We start from the raw sequence: 15,830 nt of genomic DNA on the forward strand, positions 1-15,830 counted from the left end.
GGGTCCTTCCTTCTAGAAGGGTGAAGAGGCTGGACCCCACCTCTCTCGTTGGCCTGGAGTTGGACCCCATCCTTCTGCTGCTGGACTGACATTTGAGACATTGACCCCATAGGTGGCAAGCACAGGTTGGAGGCTGCAGATTTCCACCCACACCCCATTGTACCCAGGCTGCCCACTGACAGATGGGGGGAGCTGGGGGATGCTCCAGTCTCCTTTGGAATCTGGGAGGTTTTGGGACTGACCAAATGGCAAGAGGACACCAGTGGTGTTTCTTTAGGACCAGGGCCTCACCTGGGTTACAGGACAGTCCTTAATTGCATCAGGCTTGCACCCATCTCCAGGGGCTGTTTCTCCATTCTCCATTTTCTCCTCCTCCATGAGCCATTTTGTGCATTTTCTCCAAGTTCCTTAGCAAAGAGCGAAATGAGAGCAGCCTCAGGTGGCGCCAGGTGGCTGCAGGATGGACGTTCACACTGGTTTTTTATGTACCCCCAGTGATTACATACTTTTCTTTGCCCCTTTTAGTAGAAGACAGTTGCATCTTGCTGCTGCTCCCTCTGCTCCAGTGCTGAGCAGCTCATGACTTGGGCTCTGCAGAACTGGACTAGCTTTGCTTAGGGCATCGTCACTCAAAAATCCTCAGTTGCTGATGTGACATTTCCAGGTATAATGTTACAATGCTGCTGTTCAAGTTTTAGCACTCAAATGCTCAGCAATGTGGGAAGGAAAAAAAAAATCAATGATTGAACATATTTCTCTGTTTGCATTAAAGATGTTTTCACCAATGTGGTGTGGGAGTTATTTTGCTCAGACTGAGTGGGTGTTGGAAAATGGTGCCAACAGCTGAATTTTGAAAGATATCTGAGAAAAACCAAAAGGGTCATTGGGCAAGCCAGCAAGGAAGAGACAGCAGTCATGAAAGTGTGAGTGGGAGAGAGCCTGGCCACGTCTTGGCTATGCTGGCTGAAGGCAATGCAGAATTTTGGATGTGTGATGGAGGAAAGCAGCATCTGGATATGTTATGTATGTTGGGAGCACAGGAAAAGGAAGATTCAATGAAGCCAAAATTCAGGCCTGAGTACAAGTTTTAGAATGAGAGGAGGAAAGCAGGGACAGGAGGGGATTAGAGAGAGGAGGTGCTGCTTGCCTTTTCTTGGGGAGTAAACAGCAATATGAAATCTTCCTTATGCCTTACACCTATCCTACGTGTCAGTTATAGATTGGGTACATGAAGATATCCATGGCAGTCTGGTTCCCAATTCACACCAAGCTTTGAAGCAACATGGATGCTCAACCGTCACAAAGTGACCTTGAGAAATCTCATCCAATGTGTGGGGCAATAAAACCCCAAACTCTTTGACTGCACCTTCAATGGATGTTCAATGCTTGCTGGTACCAGGCTGGGACATGAGTTGAATTTGACTCAGAAAGGGGATCACTTCCTCCTGTATGACTTCACAGCTTTCAGAAGCAACTAGATGTTTCTTGAGAGACTCCCATCCACCTAGACAAGGGTGGTGGGAAGATAGAATGGGGAATATCACTGGGCAAATTATCCAATTGCAGAAATTGATCAATATGACACACTGTGGATAGAAACATCTCTGAAACATACTTTTTTTAGATGAATCAGAGGAAAATTCAACAAAACAGCATAGCAGAGACAAGGCTGGGATTTACTTTTTTGACAGTATTTAGAATGCAGCAATATCCAGTAGCTCTAATACCCTCTTGTAGGTATTGAACAGAAATGCATACAGTTACCCCATAGTTTATAATATACAAGGCAGACACTTAAGGATGTGGAGAGTGGGATTTGCAAATGCTCTTGAAAGTTATAGAGCAGAGCTACCCCTGTTTCAGAGGGACATGTGTCCTTGGGTCATGCAAGTGTTTTTTGAGAATCCTGTCCTAAGAGATTTCAGCAGAGAAGTGCATAAGTTACATGAAGGGTTTGGTTTAGCCTTCCCCAGCTCTTCTCATTCCCATTTAGAGCCTTATCCATTATGGTTCAAACAGGTCTTGCCCATGCAGGGTCAGTCGCAGCCTTCTTGAAGTTCACCAAAAATCTGTAGAGGACCATAGAAAAAGCAAAAGAATAACTCAAGAATAACACAAGTCCTCAGGCTGTCCAAGGGCTCACACCAAGACAGCTGTGCCTAAACAGCACCTTGTGTTTTCAAAACGTTGAAGACCTGGAAGAAATCCAATCCATGTGAATGTTTTATGAGGAGTATTGCACTGGAAAGATGGTATGGAAGTGATGCAACTTTGCAATTGGACCTTGCTGGAAAGTTGTGTCACATCATTGATGGCATCTCATCAGGTCTGATGTGGGAGTGGGGCTTCTTCACCACAGCCTCCGCCCTTCCCTTCACCACATAAATAGCCCTTTCCCAAGCACTGGTCAGCCTGTGAAATGTGGCTGCAGTGAAAGCACAGCATGTTCACCTGTTTTGCCTCTTCGTTGGGTGACAAGCACGTGGGAGGGTGTCACATGCCCAGTAAGCTGGGACCCTGCTGGGATGGACCAAGGCAAACAGCCTGCATTCTCCACTTGCACTAAGGGCTGTGGAGGCAAGGATGAGACTGTTCATACAGAGTGGTCCCAACCTGCATCCCAAGCCCAGTGTTAATGTATGGCCCCTCCATGCACAGGCAATTTCAGCATTTCAGCCTTCTCACCATTCCCAGTAAGCCTTGCTTCGGAAACTGATAGCCCACTCTGGTAACATAGATAAAGACTATACCCATTAGCTAGTCTGAATACCCAACCCCTTCCCTAGCCTGTTTAATGGACATTGTGGTAGATGGAGATACACTCTGGCTCCAGAGAGGAGAACCTTGCTCTTTTGTAAGTCAGTTAAGGTACTTCTCCTGGAATAAAGGATCTGCATATGGGGGTAGTCATCTCTGTATTCATTCTTTAACATCAAAATAGCCCCCAATACACAGTAGTGTGTATGACTGAAACCAAAACTGAGTGTTTTCTCATGCTGATGCTTAGGGTTTTCATGGAAGTGCAGCCTTGCTCAGATAAACCCTCTGTGCTTGAATTGCCTCGTAGAATTTCATCAGAGTGGCAGGAACAAAGAGGCTGGGTTTTGGCATTGAGCACTGACCCCTTTCAAGAAGCATGAGTTTGTGAGAGGGGATTTCAGAGATTGCCGAGCTATTCAAGGACTGGCACAGAGGGAAGCTCATAACATCCTTTCCTCAAAATTTCAGTACTTCCTTCATCTGTGCTGCTGCTGCATTCCTCCAGGAAGTTTACACAAAGGGCACAGTCAGGTTTTCACTTCAGGGCTATCAAAAGGGGAAGAGCCAAAATCAAGTGCCTGCTGCAAATTTTGGATATGCTGTTAGCACAACTGGCCATGCATCCAGCATCCTGCAGAGGAGATTTTGCAGACATATAAGGAAATAAAAGGGAATGTATTAAAGCTTACAGTGTGAGTGAACAGGATTCAGACTCTGAGCAAATTAAGTATTCAGAAGCTACAAGAGGAAATGTTCCTTATGCTGTTCTGGTCCTTCCTGCCTGCTGATGGTGTTCGTTTGAGGCTGGCTCAGTAAATGAAAGCCATGAAGAATCAGTCCAGTGTTGCCTGAAGTGTTATGCTGACACTTAACAGCCATTTCTGGTTGTAATTTCACTTCTCTCTAACCAGCATAAATTTCAGAAAGTCGTCATTAATCTGCCTCTGGCCTCTCCCTATCCTAGTCCCACACCCTCTTCTCTATGAGGCTGTCAGGAGCAAGCAAACATAGGATGGGTGGTTGGGAAGCAGCAACTTATAAAATAAAGGTATGAAAACACTGTCGTGTAGCATTTAATCTTTTTTATTTTCTCTTTAATTGGAGCCTAAATGATACTGGGTTTTGCTTAGGGAGGTAGTTAAAACATTCGTAGCTTTTAACAAACATGACGCCCAGCTGGAAGGGCTCAGCTCTTCTAAGCAAGGAATGTTTGGTGTTAGTATTTGTTGAATCATCATTAGGAACTTCTTCGCAATACATTAAACAAGGCAGTGTCAATGTTGCACTAATCTTTCAGCATTAGAAAGCAGAAATGGGAAAGTGTCATTAAATCATATGGTCTGGTACAGGAGAGTTGGCTAAACTTTGGTCTCTGGGGAGTTTAGTGTTCATTGTCTCTGGCAGTGTAAGGTCTCACTCTGGTCATACAACCCTGTGTTGGATGGGAAGCCACTACCTAATGCAATCCAATACTTTAAAGATGCATGTTGTGTATCTTGAGCTGCCTCCTTGACATGAAAGCTTCGGAAATACAGACTGCTAGGGACTGCTTGGTCAGCAACCCTGGTTCCTTTCTACAGCCAAAACATCAAGTACTGCGTACCATACCCCCGTGAGCATCTGTTTTTAAGCAACTGCAGTGTCCCGCTCCTGCTGAAAGACTCCTCCTGAGCTGGTGAACAGATTAAACTCACTGCCAGTTTATATCCACTTGTTGTTGGGCTAATGTTATCTCCAGCTTAAACAGTTTTTCTCCTCCTTGGGTTTTTGTCCTGGTAGACAGTTATCCTATCCATCAGGCTTTATTTACTGCATAAAACATCTCCAGCACTATTCATGTCTCAGGAACCATGGCAGAAGCAACTCCTGGCAAGGGCTATGTTTAATTTCCCTGAGGCTGGGCTGAAAATGTTACTGTGCGCTTGCGCAGAGGACCTGGCAGCACAGCTCCGTTTTCCAAGTTCATGGGGAAAATGAAGACTTGTACCCACTTCACTCCCCTCTGAGCAGTTGGTGGCCAAGTCACTGATACCCTGGACTTCACTGAGGCCTGGCAGCTGCCTGCTGAGGGTAGGAAGGCAAAGAGATGCTGCTTCTGAGCATGTCATCCCACAGGGTGGCATTGGGAGGCAGCTGAATCAGGAGACCAAAGAACATACTAGCTGGCTCCAGCAAGTGTGGCAGGAGTGGGGCTGTGTCTCTGTTCTTCCTCTCCTTCCGCTGCAGCATGCCTTGAGCCATCCTATGGTCACTTTCCAGGGTGAGAAGTTTGTCTCTGGCTTTGTGCTCTTCATCTGTCACCTTCTAAGGAACCAGCAGTTTGGGATCAGTAAGACACCTCAGATGAAAAAGTGTTTCCGGAAGGCTCTTGGTACCCAATGAATTGCCTGAAGATCTCCCTTCTGAAGACTTAACATTTTTACTTCCTTTGCTGTCACAACTGCAAAGACAGAGGAAGAACGATTTCCATTTTCTATCCCCTTCTCATCTTTGAGCATGAGGCCCAGTTATGTTGAAACTGGCCCCAAAGTGCGTTTGCTGGCCAAGCAGACGTTGAAAAAGCTGTGTGGAGTGAAAACAGGAGGTTTGTGAGGGATGTACAATTACTGGATCTGTAAGCACAGCAAACACAACATGAACCTGAAGGGAGGTAGAAGATCATCCACACAAGGGTAAGTAGACCTGCCTGGGATACCCCTCAAGGCTGTCAGATGTAATTAAGGGACACCCATGCCCTTTTGAAACAGTAGCTAAAGGTGAGATGAGGATGCCCTAGGGCACTGCAAAGGGGTTTAGAAGCAAAGGAATCCTAGACCTCAGCAATAAGAATGGGAGCCTTGATATCAAGATTGGAAATTAACAGCCATACAGTAGAGAACTGTGGGGCCATCCTATATGTCATAGAATCATAGAATACCTTGAGTTGGAAGGTACCCACAAGGATCAACTCCTGGCCTTTCTCAGGACACCCCCAAAAATCACACTACATGCCTGACAGTATTGTCGAAACACTTCTTGAACTCTGTCAGGTTTGGTGCCATAACTTCTTCCCTAGGGATCCCATCCCAGAGCCTGACCACCCTCTGGGTGAAGAACCTTTTCCTAAAATCCAGTCTAACCCCCCCCTGACAAAATGTCATAAACATGTTTAGGTACTAATCCATAACCTCTCTCTGATATTTGTACAGGCACCCACTGCTGCATGCTGGAAGTGCCTTTTGCCAAGCAAGACTGAAATATTCTCTAGTGTAAAAGAAATTGTGTAATTGGTATAAAAGAAATTCAAAGTGTTTGAATTTGGCATAGTTCTGGTATATTGATGTAGCTACATATATTTGTCATGCAGTTGCTTCTTAAGGAAGTAAAACAAATACGTGCTCATCTACCACAGCCTCTGTGTTTACCCAGAACTGAATCCGACAGCACAGCCAGACACTCACTCTGCTGTAATATTTCCTTTCTGAACAGATGTCAGAGGAAGGCCATGCTTAAGCTGCTCTGTGATGTAAGCCATGACATGTGCTGAAGTCCTGGTCTGCAGGGTCTGAGCCTGACCACAGCATATTTCTCCACTGCAGCCTGAAAACAGGTTTCCTTCGGTGAAAATAAATGGGGAGAGAAGGAGGATTCTCCTCTTGATATGATTTCATGATAAAATCAGAGCAGGGACCTAGATCTAGGAATTTAAAAGCATTCCTGTCTTCAAATTTAGTTTAAATTACTGCAGAAAAGTGTGCCTGCACAAACTGTTTCAGACTGGCACCTGCACTGTGCCTGCAACCAGGGGACCAAACATATTCTCATCCACCAACTATGGGTGCTGCCAGGCTGGAAAATGGGCAAGGTCTTATCCCCTTCTTCTCACCCACAGGAGGAGCTGTGCTGTCTAATGGCTTAGGAAATCTGATTTTTCCCTTTCTGGCATAACTGCTGACCCATTGTGTGATCTTTAGTGAGCTATCTAGGTGCTCCAGAACTCATTCTCTCACTTCAAAAAATAGCATTATGATAGCTACCTTGTACATGGAAAAAGAGCAGTAAAGCTGAAGCTTCTGCCAGAACACAGATTCATGCTCAGAATACTGCTTGATGTATTTGTAAGTAGGATTTTAGGACACATTCCTGTGAGTGAGAAACTCAAATCAACACATCCAATTCTGTAGTCCCCAATTGTGACTATGAAAACTGTGAATCTTCATCTTGCAAAAAGAGTACAGCCAAAGGGAAGAGTTATTTGATTAAATAGCCCCTGTCTCAAGCACCAAATATATCACACATGCAAATAGACCCTGAGTTCAGACCTCGGGAGCCAGTTGCCCAGATGCCTCTGAGGATCTGGGCCTAAGGGCTCATTCCAACCAGCTGAAGTCAATGGGACTATCCCTATATTTAAGTTTTTGCTGGATGACAGCCAAAGGTTCAGCATCTTGCAGAACTGGCTCTCATGATGCTGCATTCCTTAATAGCTGGGAAAGAGAGCAAAGCAATGTATAGCAGAAAGTGTCCATCCATATTAGTGGGTGTAAGCAACCACCTTTAAAGGTCTAATCTGTGTAAAAAAGTTTTTGCTCAACCATTAGCAACTTCCCAGCAAAGGCAGGAATTTCCCATGGCTGACATGCCCTGAGCAAACAGAAGAGCTGAAACAAAGAGCTGGATAATTAGCTGGGAGGGCAGAAGTTCCTGCGCTGCACAGGGCAACCGCCTTGTGCAGCTGTGATGGGGCTTCATGGAGTGACCTGGAAAACAGACCTGACTTTAAAAGTGCAGAGGGTGAGGGTTTTAGCCGTGCTTTTTTAATTTTAAACAGTGATGCCTGTGGCTTTACAGCTTCATGCAAAGGCAGGCAGACAAACTGAAGTATGAAATGAGCCTTATTAAAACACGCCATACATTATGTATGAACTTGAACTCTTCCTGACCTCTGTAGTCCTGGATCTGCCCCAATTCATAAACATCTTGGGCCAAATTTTGTGGTGCTGCAGTAAGTAATTTGAATAAAATCACAAGCTCTTATTTTCAAGACAGTATTCCCAGTTAAGAAAGCTCAGGATACCATTTATTACGAAGATGCCTAACTCAGAAAGGTACCTGAATAATGTAGCTGGATGTTAACAGTTGTCTGTAGCTACAACCCCACTGTAAACCACAGCACAGCACCCTCCCAAGCAACCTGGTAATATTTTTTCATTGCCATTCACTAGAAAAAGTATATTTAGAATGGCAAATGTATAATTGCAGTTAGAGATAGTTGAAATATTCAGCACAAATATGTGAGCTGGTGCATCATACTTTCTCTTGGACCACAGATTCTTTAACCTGATCTTGATCACTGCAAAGGCTCAAATTCTCATATTTAGCATTAGGGGGAGGTGTAGTTGGTTGTTTGTTTTAGTTATAGTTTTTTGTTTTTTGGGTTTTTTTCTGAACCTTGCGTGAGCAGACAGCCACGAGGTTGTTCACCGGCTCATCAGCTCGGCTGTTTACTTGTCCTGACATAGGCCAGGTCACCCAGTTCCAAAGTTGTTGCTTCTCTTCCCTGATTCTCAGCCTCATATGTTTCATAAGTCTGAAATGTTGTATTCAATATTATGGTTTCAGTGCAAAGCATCTTCATTAATACACAAACAGAAATTTGATGGAAGGGAGGTAGCTGGCTTCTCCTCGGAGCTGCTCAGAGCCCTTCTAAGCCACCGGTCCCAAATTCCTAGACATCCCTTCTCAGGCAAGTGAGCGGCTGTGAACACACTAAATGCACAGTTTGTCTTTCCTCTACCAGCACTGTGTTGTGGACTCTTTAAGGAGTCTCTTCAGCGCATAAAGACTTCTCTGAAGGGCAAATTTCTGCTGAAGAGGGGCCTCAGAAAGTTAAAAGAGAGTGGACTGGTATGGATTTCAGAGATGGTTTGCAAAACCTTCTGAGTGAGTACCAAGCCAGTCAGCAAAGCCATGTCATCAGTGCAGGAAGAGTTTCTGACTCAGACCTCATCTGCCAAAAGAGGCCATGACTACAGAAGTGAAAGAGAGAACTGACTTGTGTTATCTGGAGACAGTGAGAGGAAGCCTCCAAGAGAATTCTGAAAATTTCTATTACACTGGGGGCACCTTTCACATAGAAATATTTTGAATGTAAATTAAGGCTCTTTGGCAAGTTCTAAACTTCTGAGATATTGATTGATTCTTTAATCTTTTTTAGCAAATTAATAACATTTCAGTGGTGAAGTGTAAAAGGTAATTTTTGAGTTCGTGTGTTAAGAAGTGGAGCCTGCAAAAACAAAAAATCAAGTGTCTCTGGAAATAACCATCACAACTGTGATAATTGCTGGCAGTGGCTGCAATTCCCAGTAGCTGGCTGTACTCAGCTTTACATGAAATTGATTTGATTTTGCATTTACTTTTCGACCAGGGCTCAGGTGATTTGAATCCAGGTTCAAATTAAGTATGGTTTCCCGGGGTGAGATGAAGCAATGTATCAAATGCCTAAGGGAAAAGAACAGGAGGGAGTTGGAAAGAGCTTTGTTCAAATTTTTAATTATTTTACCTCATTCGCAGTCTGAGTGGCTGTTTTTATTTGATCACATCAAACTCTCAGTGCACTACTTTTTTTGCTCTAGCTAGCATGCTGCTTACACAGCACAGAGCTTTTTTTCCCCTGACATTCACAGATGTGAGCTCTGGTCCCCACACTTCAGATCTAGAAGCTGAAATTAAAAAAAAATCCCCAAGTGCTCATTTCTTTGCCTGCAGACCCAGGTCCTGAAACACCATGGCAGCTCTCAGCCTCTCCCCCAACATCACTGAAGGCTTGCTTAGAAGTGCTTGCCCAGCAAAAAGCACTTTTCCAGGACCTCCCAGCTGCTGAGCTTCTGCTGATAAAAACACCTAAGTTTTGCCTACACATTTCCGATGAATAATTTGGCTCTGTGTAATGCCCATGGACATGTCAGGTTTCTCTTTTGGGGGGTTCCTTCTCTTTTGGAGGGTTTCCTTCTCTTTTGAGGGGTTTCCTTCCAACCTTGATGGCCCTGCTGAGCAATCTGGATTGCTCATTGGTCTTCCAGCTTCATGGAAATCTCCAAAGGCTCAAGGTAAGGGCTGTCCTCACCCTGCCTCTGCCTTCACAGGGGAGCCCCATGGCAGGACATGGCTTGGCCTTGTGTCTTTACTGGGCTGAAGTTGTTCTGAGAACTTTGTGCCTTCCTTTGGCACAGTTTTGGAAATTGCCTTTAGGAGATAAAAGCAAGGACACGGAGGCTAGCTCTAAGCAGGTGAGAGCCAGACACCACTCCAAAGAATGATCTTTGCATCGACCCCCGCTCCCTTACTTAGGAAAGGAGACAGGCAAGCAGCTCCTCTGGTCTCTGCTCCCTGTGAGGAGAGCAATGCTGGAGGAGAGAGAGAAGGTCTTAAGGGGAGGGCAAAGACTGCCACCCCACCACAGGCATCCTCCACCCCTCTACATCTGGCAGCAAAGATTGGGAACAGACTGCTTTCCAACACTGCCCGTGTCAGAGGGACATTTGAATGTGGCTCTTTATTTGCTGCTGGTAAAATTTCCCATTGACTTCACAGCAGCATCCATCTCTGGCACAGGGAAGAGACATCTTTCACTCTAACTAACCTGAACCTCACTGCCAAGCTCCCTGAGCTTTGTCCATCCTTACACAATGCAGGAGTGAAGATAGAGCTCGGTAGAAGATAATACACTCAAGCCCTCCAAGGGCAGGAAGAGTCTTAATCACCAGAACTATTTTTGGAGGGATCTTTTAGCTTTATCCCCCCTACCCTTGTGAAGCTGGAGAACAGAGCCAAACACCCAGAGGAAGAAAAGAGGATAAAAGGATTTTTCTTCCTGGGGGGGAAGGGACCATTATCAGAGTCACAGAAAGGAGATCAAAAAGAGCTACACAAAGCAGAGAGACAGGCTCTTTCAATCCAGAGGAATGAATTGTGAACCAGCAGAATACCTCAATAATAAATTTCTAATTAACATTTGTTAATTACATCCCACCAAACTAATATTGCATCAGCATGTTTTGTTAATGCATTAGGAATCTGAGCTACACTTTCAGATATTGGGGATCTGTGGTAAACTGGGTGAGGGAAAACTGAGCAGCTGTGACAGAGGGACTCAGTAGGTATTCCAGATGTGGTGGCAAAGTGATCTGAGCAAGGGGCAGAACCACCAGTGCCACCTTCCCGCCCCCAGGAGAGTGCTGGTGAGAAGCTCTGTGCAAAATCTGCTTGGCTTGTAACTGCACGGTTCCTGTGTGCACATGCAGCGAGTCCATGAGGATGTCAGCCTTGCAATCAGTATGGTTTTCATCAACAGGAACAAAGACATGTGAACAGCTACTGGCAAGCGGCCAAAACTTTCCCCCATCACATTTTTCACAGTCATTTTGAATATGACCTCAAGAAGACCTGTTTGTTTTGCCATAAAAGGCAAAGGGACTAATCCTAGGCAGTTTTGTGCTGATGCTTCTAGTTTTGCAGGCATAAAAGGTTCTGCCTGAAGGCATTAGTAGAGAAAAGGGAGTCAAGATTGGTTATGTCCTGGTTCTTCACAGGGTAAGGAAAAAATTACGCATAGACCCAAGAAGGAGGTGTGGTACTTAACACATCAGCACTTGCTAATAAATGCAACCCAGACTTCGATATTAGAAATGTGTGTGTGTGTGAGCATGTCTGGTGACAAGGGAAGCACAGTATAATTTATTAGTGGTGACTGGCACAACTGACTGCTCTTTGCCACTGAAGAAAGTAAGAAATAACTCCAGTTACAGTTCTTGCCACTTGACATGTGGAACATGCTTGGGAACTCCCTCCCAGTCAAGAGGTATCCATTGTTTCTGAAACTTAATAGTTTCAGAAATTGCATGCTTAATAGTTAACATGCAATTCAGGACCATTTAAATTCAGTAGATTAGGTCCACAGGCCTTGTCCTGCAGTCAAGAGGGACTGGTCCTCAAAGGACCTCAAAGCCTCTTAGCTTGCAAGTGAGGATCCACAACATTCATTTTTTGCCAACTCCATCCCTTAATTGCTGGGTGTCCTCAAGAAATTTGTTTCACCTGAACATGTGGTGTTTTTTTTCCTTTCCTACCTTTTTCTCTGTTCAAAGTGTAAGCTCTTTTGAGTTTACATCTAACACAAGGTGCATCTTGTGTTAGCCTACAGTTCAGCGGCAAGTGAGAAGTACCTCCCCAGGTGGGTCACCTGATCATAAAAGGAGATCAGGTTGGTCAGGCAGGACCTGCCCTTCCTAAACCCATGCTGGCTGGGTCTGATCCCTTGTCCATCCTGTAGGTGCTGAGTGATTGCACCCAGGATGATCTGCTCCATAACCTTGCCAGGCACTGAGGTCAGGCTGACAGGCCTGCAGTTTCCTGGGTCCTCCTTCCGGCCCTTTTTTTGTAGATAGGCATGACATTTGCCAACTTCCAATCATCTGGGACCTCCTCAGTGAGCCAGAACTGTTGGTAAATGATGGAGAGCGGCTTGGCGAGCTCTTCTGCCAGCTCCCTCATCACTCTTGGGTGATCCTTAATGACTCAAAATGCATGTAGACATAAAGAAGTGGTACATTCAAGACAGCTGAAGGGAAGGTCGTGCCTATAGGTGGTCAACAGTTTGGTCATACTTAGAGTATGTGGTTGCCTTTCTGAAAAACGAAGACATGGGCAAAACCAGGCTAAGTCACAGCAGGGTTGACCAGCTGTATCCTACTTCCATGAAATGGCCAGTCAGCCCTCATTAGAACTTGGCAGAAGAAATGAAGTGGTCTCAGCTAACACTTGGGAGGTTTTTTTCTTCTGTCTTTGAAGACATCTGATTATTCCTGGAATATCATGTCCAGTCTGGGCTCCTTCTTTCATCAAGTTGGAGAGAACTCAAAAAATCACAGAGAAGATTGAAGGTCTGGAACACATGCCCTTCACTGAGATTCAAAGATGTTGATCTATTTGAGTACAAGGAGAGACTTTTGTCACTGTTTATAAGAGTCTGCATAAGGAGGAATAATTTGACAGCATAGAAGTTTTGTACCCTCATAGACATAGATATAGGCATAACCAGATCCAGTGCTGAAAGGTGCAGTTGGGGAAATCTGTATTTGAAGTAAATCATGAATGATATGTCAATTTTGAGAGATATCAGTCACCGAAATTTCTTACTGAGGCTTCTGATGGAAAATCCATACCTTACTAGCTTCTTTGAAGCCAATACTAATATTTCAAAACAGAGTATCCTCTAGGTTAAGCATGGATTCTAGACCTGCAGCAGGTGCTAGCTGAGAAGCAAGCACTAAGCAGGTAACCGAAGCCACAGAACTAGTCTCTTCTGATCTTAAAATGTAATGAGCATTACATGTTGAGGATCTGTGTTCCAGAGACTCACTCATCACCATACAGGTGTATTTGGCTCATCTACATCCCACTCTTCCACCTCCTCCCCCTAAGCGATTTCATATCAGCTATTTCACTTGCGCAAATTTTCCTTGCCCTTGCCCTTGCTCTTCCCTCTTCTCCACCATAACTTTTTCTGTCTACTAGTCTCTCCGCTAGTTTGCTTACAGTGTGAATTCTGCTGCATGAGTCAGAGCTGGTCATAATGTAAGAGAAAATATCAAGATTTGCACTGCAGGGTTTTGAATATGTATGAGGAGTCCAGCTCCAGGCCATACACACTCAGGAGCAAATTGCCACACTCAGGGAAGTTTACCCAGTGACATAACTGACCAAGCACTTACCCTCCAAAAAACTTCTTCTGGAAAGAGAAAACCCACTGTGATTTTTGTAGATGTACTCAGGGCAAAGGCCCATCAAGTTTAAAGATTCCTTTTGTGTCTTTCTTCAACCCCTCCCTTGCTTCGTCTGACTACACTGGAGTGAAACTGGTCCTCCCTCTTCCAGGTCTGGGGTCTGGAGCTGGCCTGAGTGGTTACTGTAACTGCAGCAGCAGCTTGGACAATGCAAAGAAATCCTGTAGGAATTTGGCTGTGCTCCAGCACATCTCTCCTTCGCATGTGCGAGCTGCAATTTGAGGGACACAATTTGGACAATGCAGTGAGGGTGGATTTCCACACATGAGGCCAGCGGCACATCCTGAGGTTTGACAATCATTCTCATTGTCAAACTAAATTCACCACTCCAAAACATGAGTACATTTGTTTTTTTTCTAAGAAACAGCCACTACAAATGTATTTTTCTACTTTCAACCATTCTGGCTGAAATTAACCCTACACATGTAGAATCAGTCCAGAGTAGACATGCAGAACATAAAATCCCAACAGTTAATCTTGGACCACTGTATAAATAACTGCAAACAGGAATATGTCAGGTAAATATCATAATAGTGATGTCCAGACAGCCTGATGATAGACAGGAACCCAGTAACCTCTTAAATGCCAGAATGACTCTGTAGCTTGCTACAGCTACATTGGTTTATAGACCTCAGTTGTTCTAACCAATGAGGGCATTTTACCATATTACATTACATTTTATTATATTATATTAATTCTGTTAGGGATTGTTTGGCTATTTAAAAGAAGAACAAAGTCTCCCAAGAGCCTTGGTCCCTTGCAGAGAGAGCCATATGAAAATCACCTGATACATAACAGTTGCTGAGAGCAATTGCTCAGCCCACACGCTGCCTTGCACAGAAATGATCATCTACAGAAAGATTTTAAGAATTCAGGAGAACACCTCAGAAAAAGCAGCAGGAAGGATGGAGGAGTAGGGGAAATGGTGTACGGAGGCTGGAAACTTCTGCCAATCATTGCTGTGCAACCACTCACCTCAGTCAAGTGGATTTTCTTTAAATATTTGCAGCATCAGGGCCTGGGCTGGTAACTTGAATATTAATGTAGTTCATCAGCACCTTCTAAATGCATGCCTAAAAGCTCCCAGGACTCTTCCTGCCTGTTATCCTTCTCTTTTCCAGATCTCCACTCTGTACAGTTGTACCAGGTCATTTTAAGTGGGAGGGAGAGGCTCATCTGGAAAACTGCTGCATATTTATAATAAGACCATCTATTACACCAGTGCAGGATGGAATTGAAAACATATGGTGCCCTGGGAGCAGCTGTTTCTTTTTTTAGACCTCTTATGCCCTTCACAAATGTCAAGATAGAGAAATGAAAATGTCAGGAAACTGCAATATGCTTACTCTAAAGGCCTCCCATTGGTGACGTATTTATAAAGCTGTTGGAAATTTGATTCACACCAAGTGCAGGGGACAAGGTTTTGAAATCCCCATTAACAGAGAGGTCTGCTAAAACCAATCCTCCTGATCTACACTTCAGGGGGATCTTCTGCTAATTGGACACAGACCCTCATGCACCTCTGGAGAGAGCCCCTGCTCCTGTAGTGGTGGTTCGATGCCACTCTCTTGTAGGAGTCTAGAGGAATGTCCCCATGCCTTTGCAGCTGTGTCCAGAGAGCCGGGTATCTGAGGTTTTACCACAGTGGTGAGTTGTTGCACTGGATGGTGAGGTTGGATGGGACAGTTCAGTGGGATCCTCTGTTCTTTTTAAAAGGCAATAAATGCAATCAAACCAAACAGTTACCTGGCAGGCTCTGCCCACACTGTGCCACCACTGGGACAGTGCTCTTGGACTGTTTCAGTCAATTATTTAGCATGCAGCCATGTGGACCAGTTACAGGTGCCTCAAAAAACCTCCTTATATTTTGTAGAGGCTTAGCCAGAGTTCCCTTATGGCTGATCACTTTTTAAAGACCCAAATACCAGCATCAGTGTGGTACAGCTGGTGGCACAGCAGGTCCCACAGACTATGTGGGGCCAAGCAGGAGAGGAACAGCTAAGCCTCATTCCCTCCCAGGAATATAAAACCCTCTTACCTGCAGAATCAGCTGAGAGATTGATCTTATACAGTACACACAGAGAGCAGGGCTCTGAAAGCAGCTGACAGGAGCTGCCAGTGGAACTGAACTGTCTCTAGTACAAGGCAGACTAAAGCTACAGAGCTACTTTTGCAAACTGGTTGCAAATACGACCTGCTGCTATCTCAGACGCAAAGCTTTGGCTGTGCTCTAGCAGTAGTGATTCA

The 15,830-nt window shown here is 44.7% G+C and overlaps 1 protein-coding gene across 1 annotated transcript in view; it reads left to right on the plus strand.

The window, feature by feature from the left end:
- The window catches only part of FAM76B (family with sequence similarity 76 member B), a 58,945-nt gene extending 44,512 nt beyond the window's left edge, over positions 1 to 14,433 (plus strand). Inside the window, exons 11-12 of the mRNA XM_032681197.1 lie at positions 13,675 to 13,871; positions 14,347 to 14,433. Coding sequence (XP_032537088.1) covers positions 13,675 to 13,698 — 24 coding nt within the window. The 3' untranslated portion in view covers positions 13,699 to 13,871; positions 14,347 to 14,433. The remainder of the gene's footprint in view (positions 1 to 13,674; positions 13,872 to 14,346) is intronic.
- The last annotated feature ends 1,397 nt before the right edge of the window (positions 14,434 to 15,830 follow it).

Source organism: Chiroxiphia lanceolata, chromosome 2 (genome assembly GCF_009829145.1).
Source record: "Chiroxiphia lanceolata isolate bChiLan1 chromosome 2, bChiLan1.pri, whole genome shotgun sequence".
NCBI lineage: Eukaryota > Metazoa > Chordata > Aves > Passeriformes > Pipridae > Chiroxiphia > Chiroxiphia lanceolata.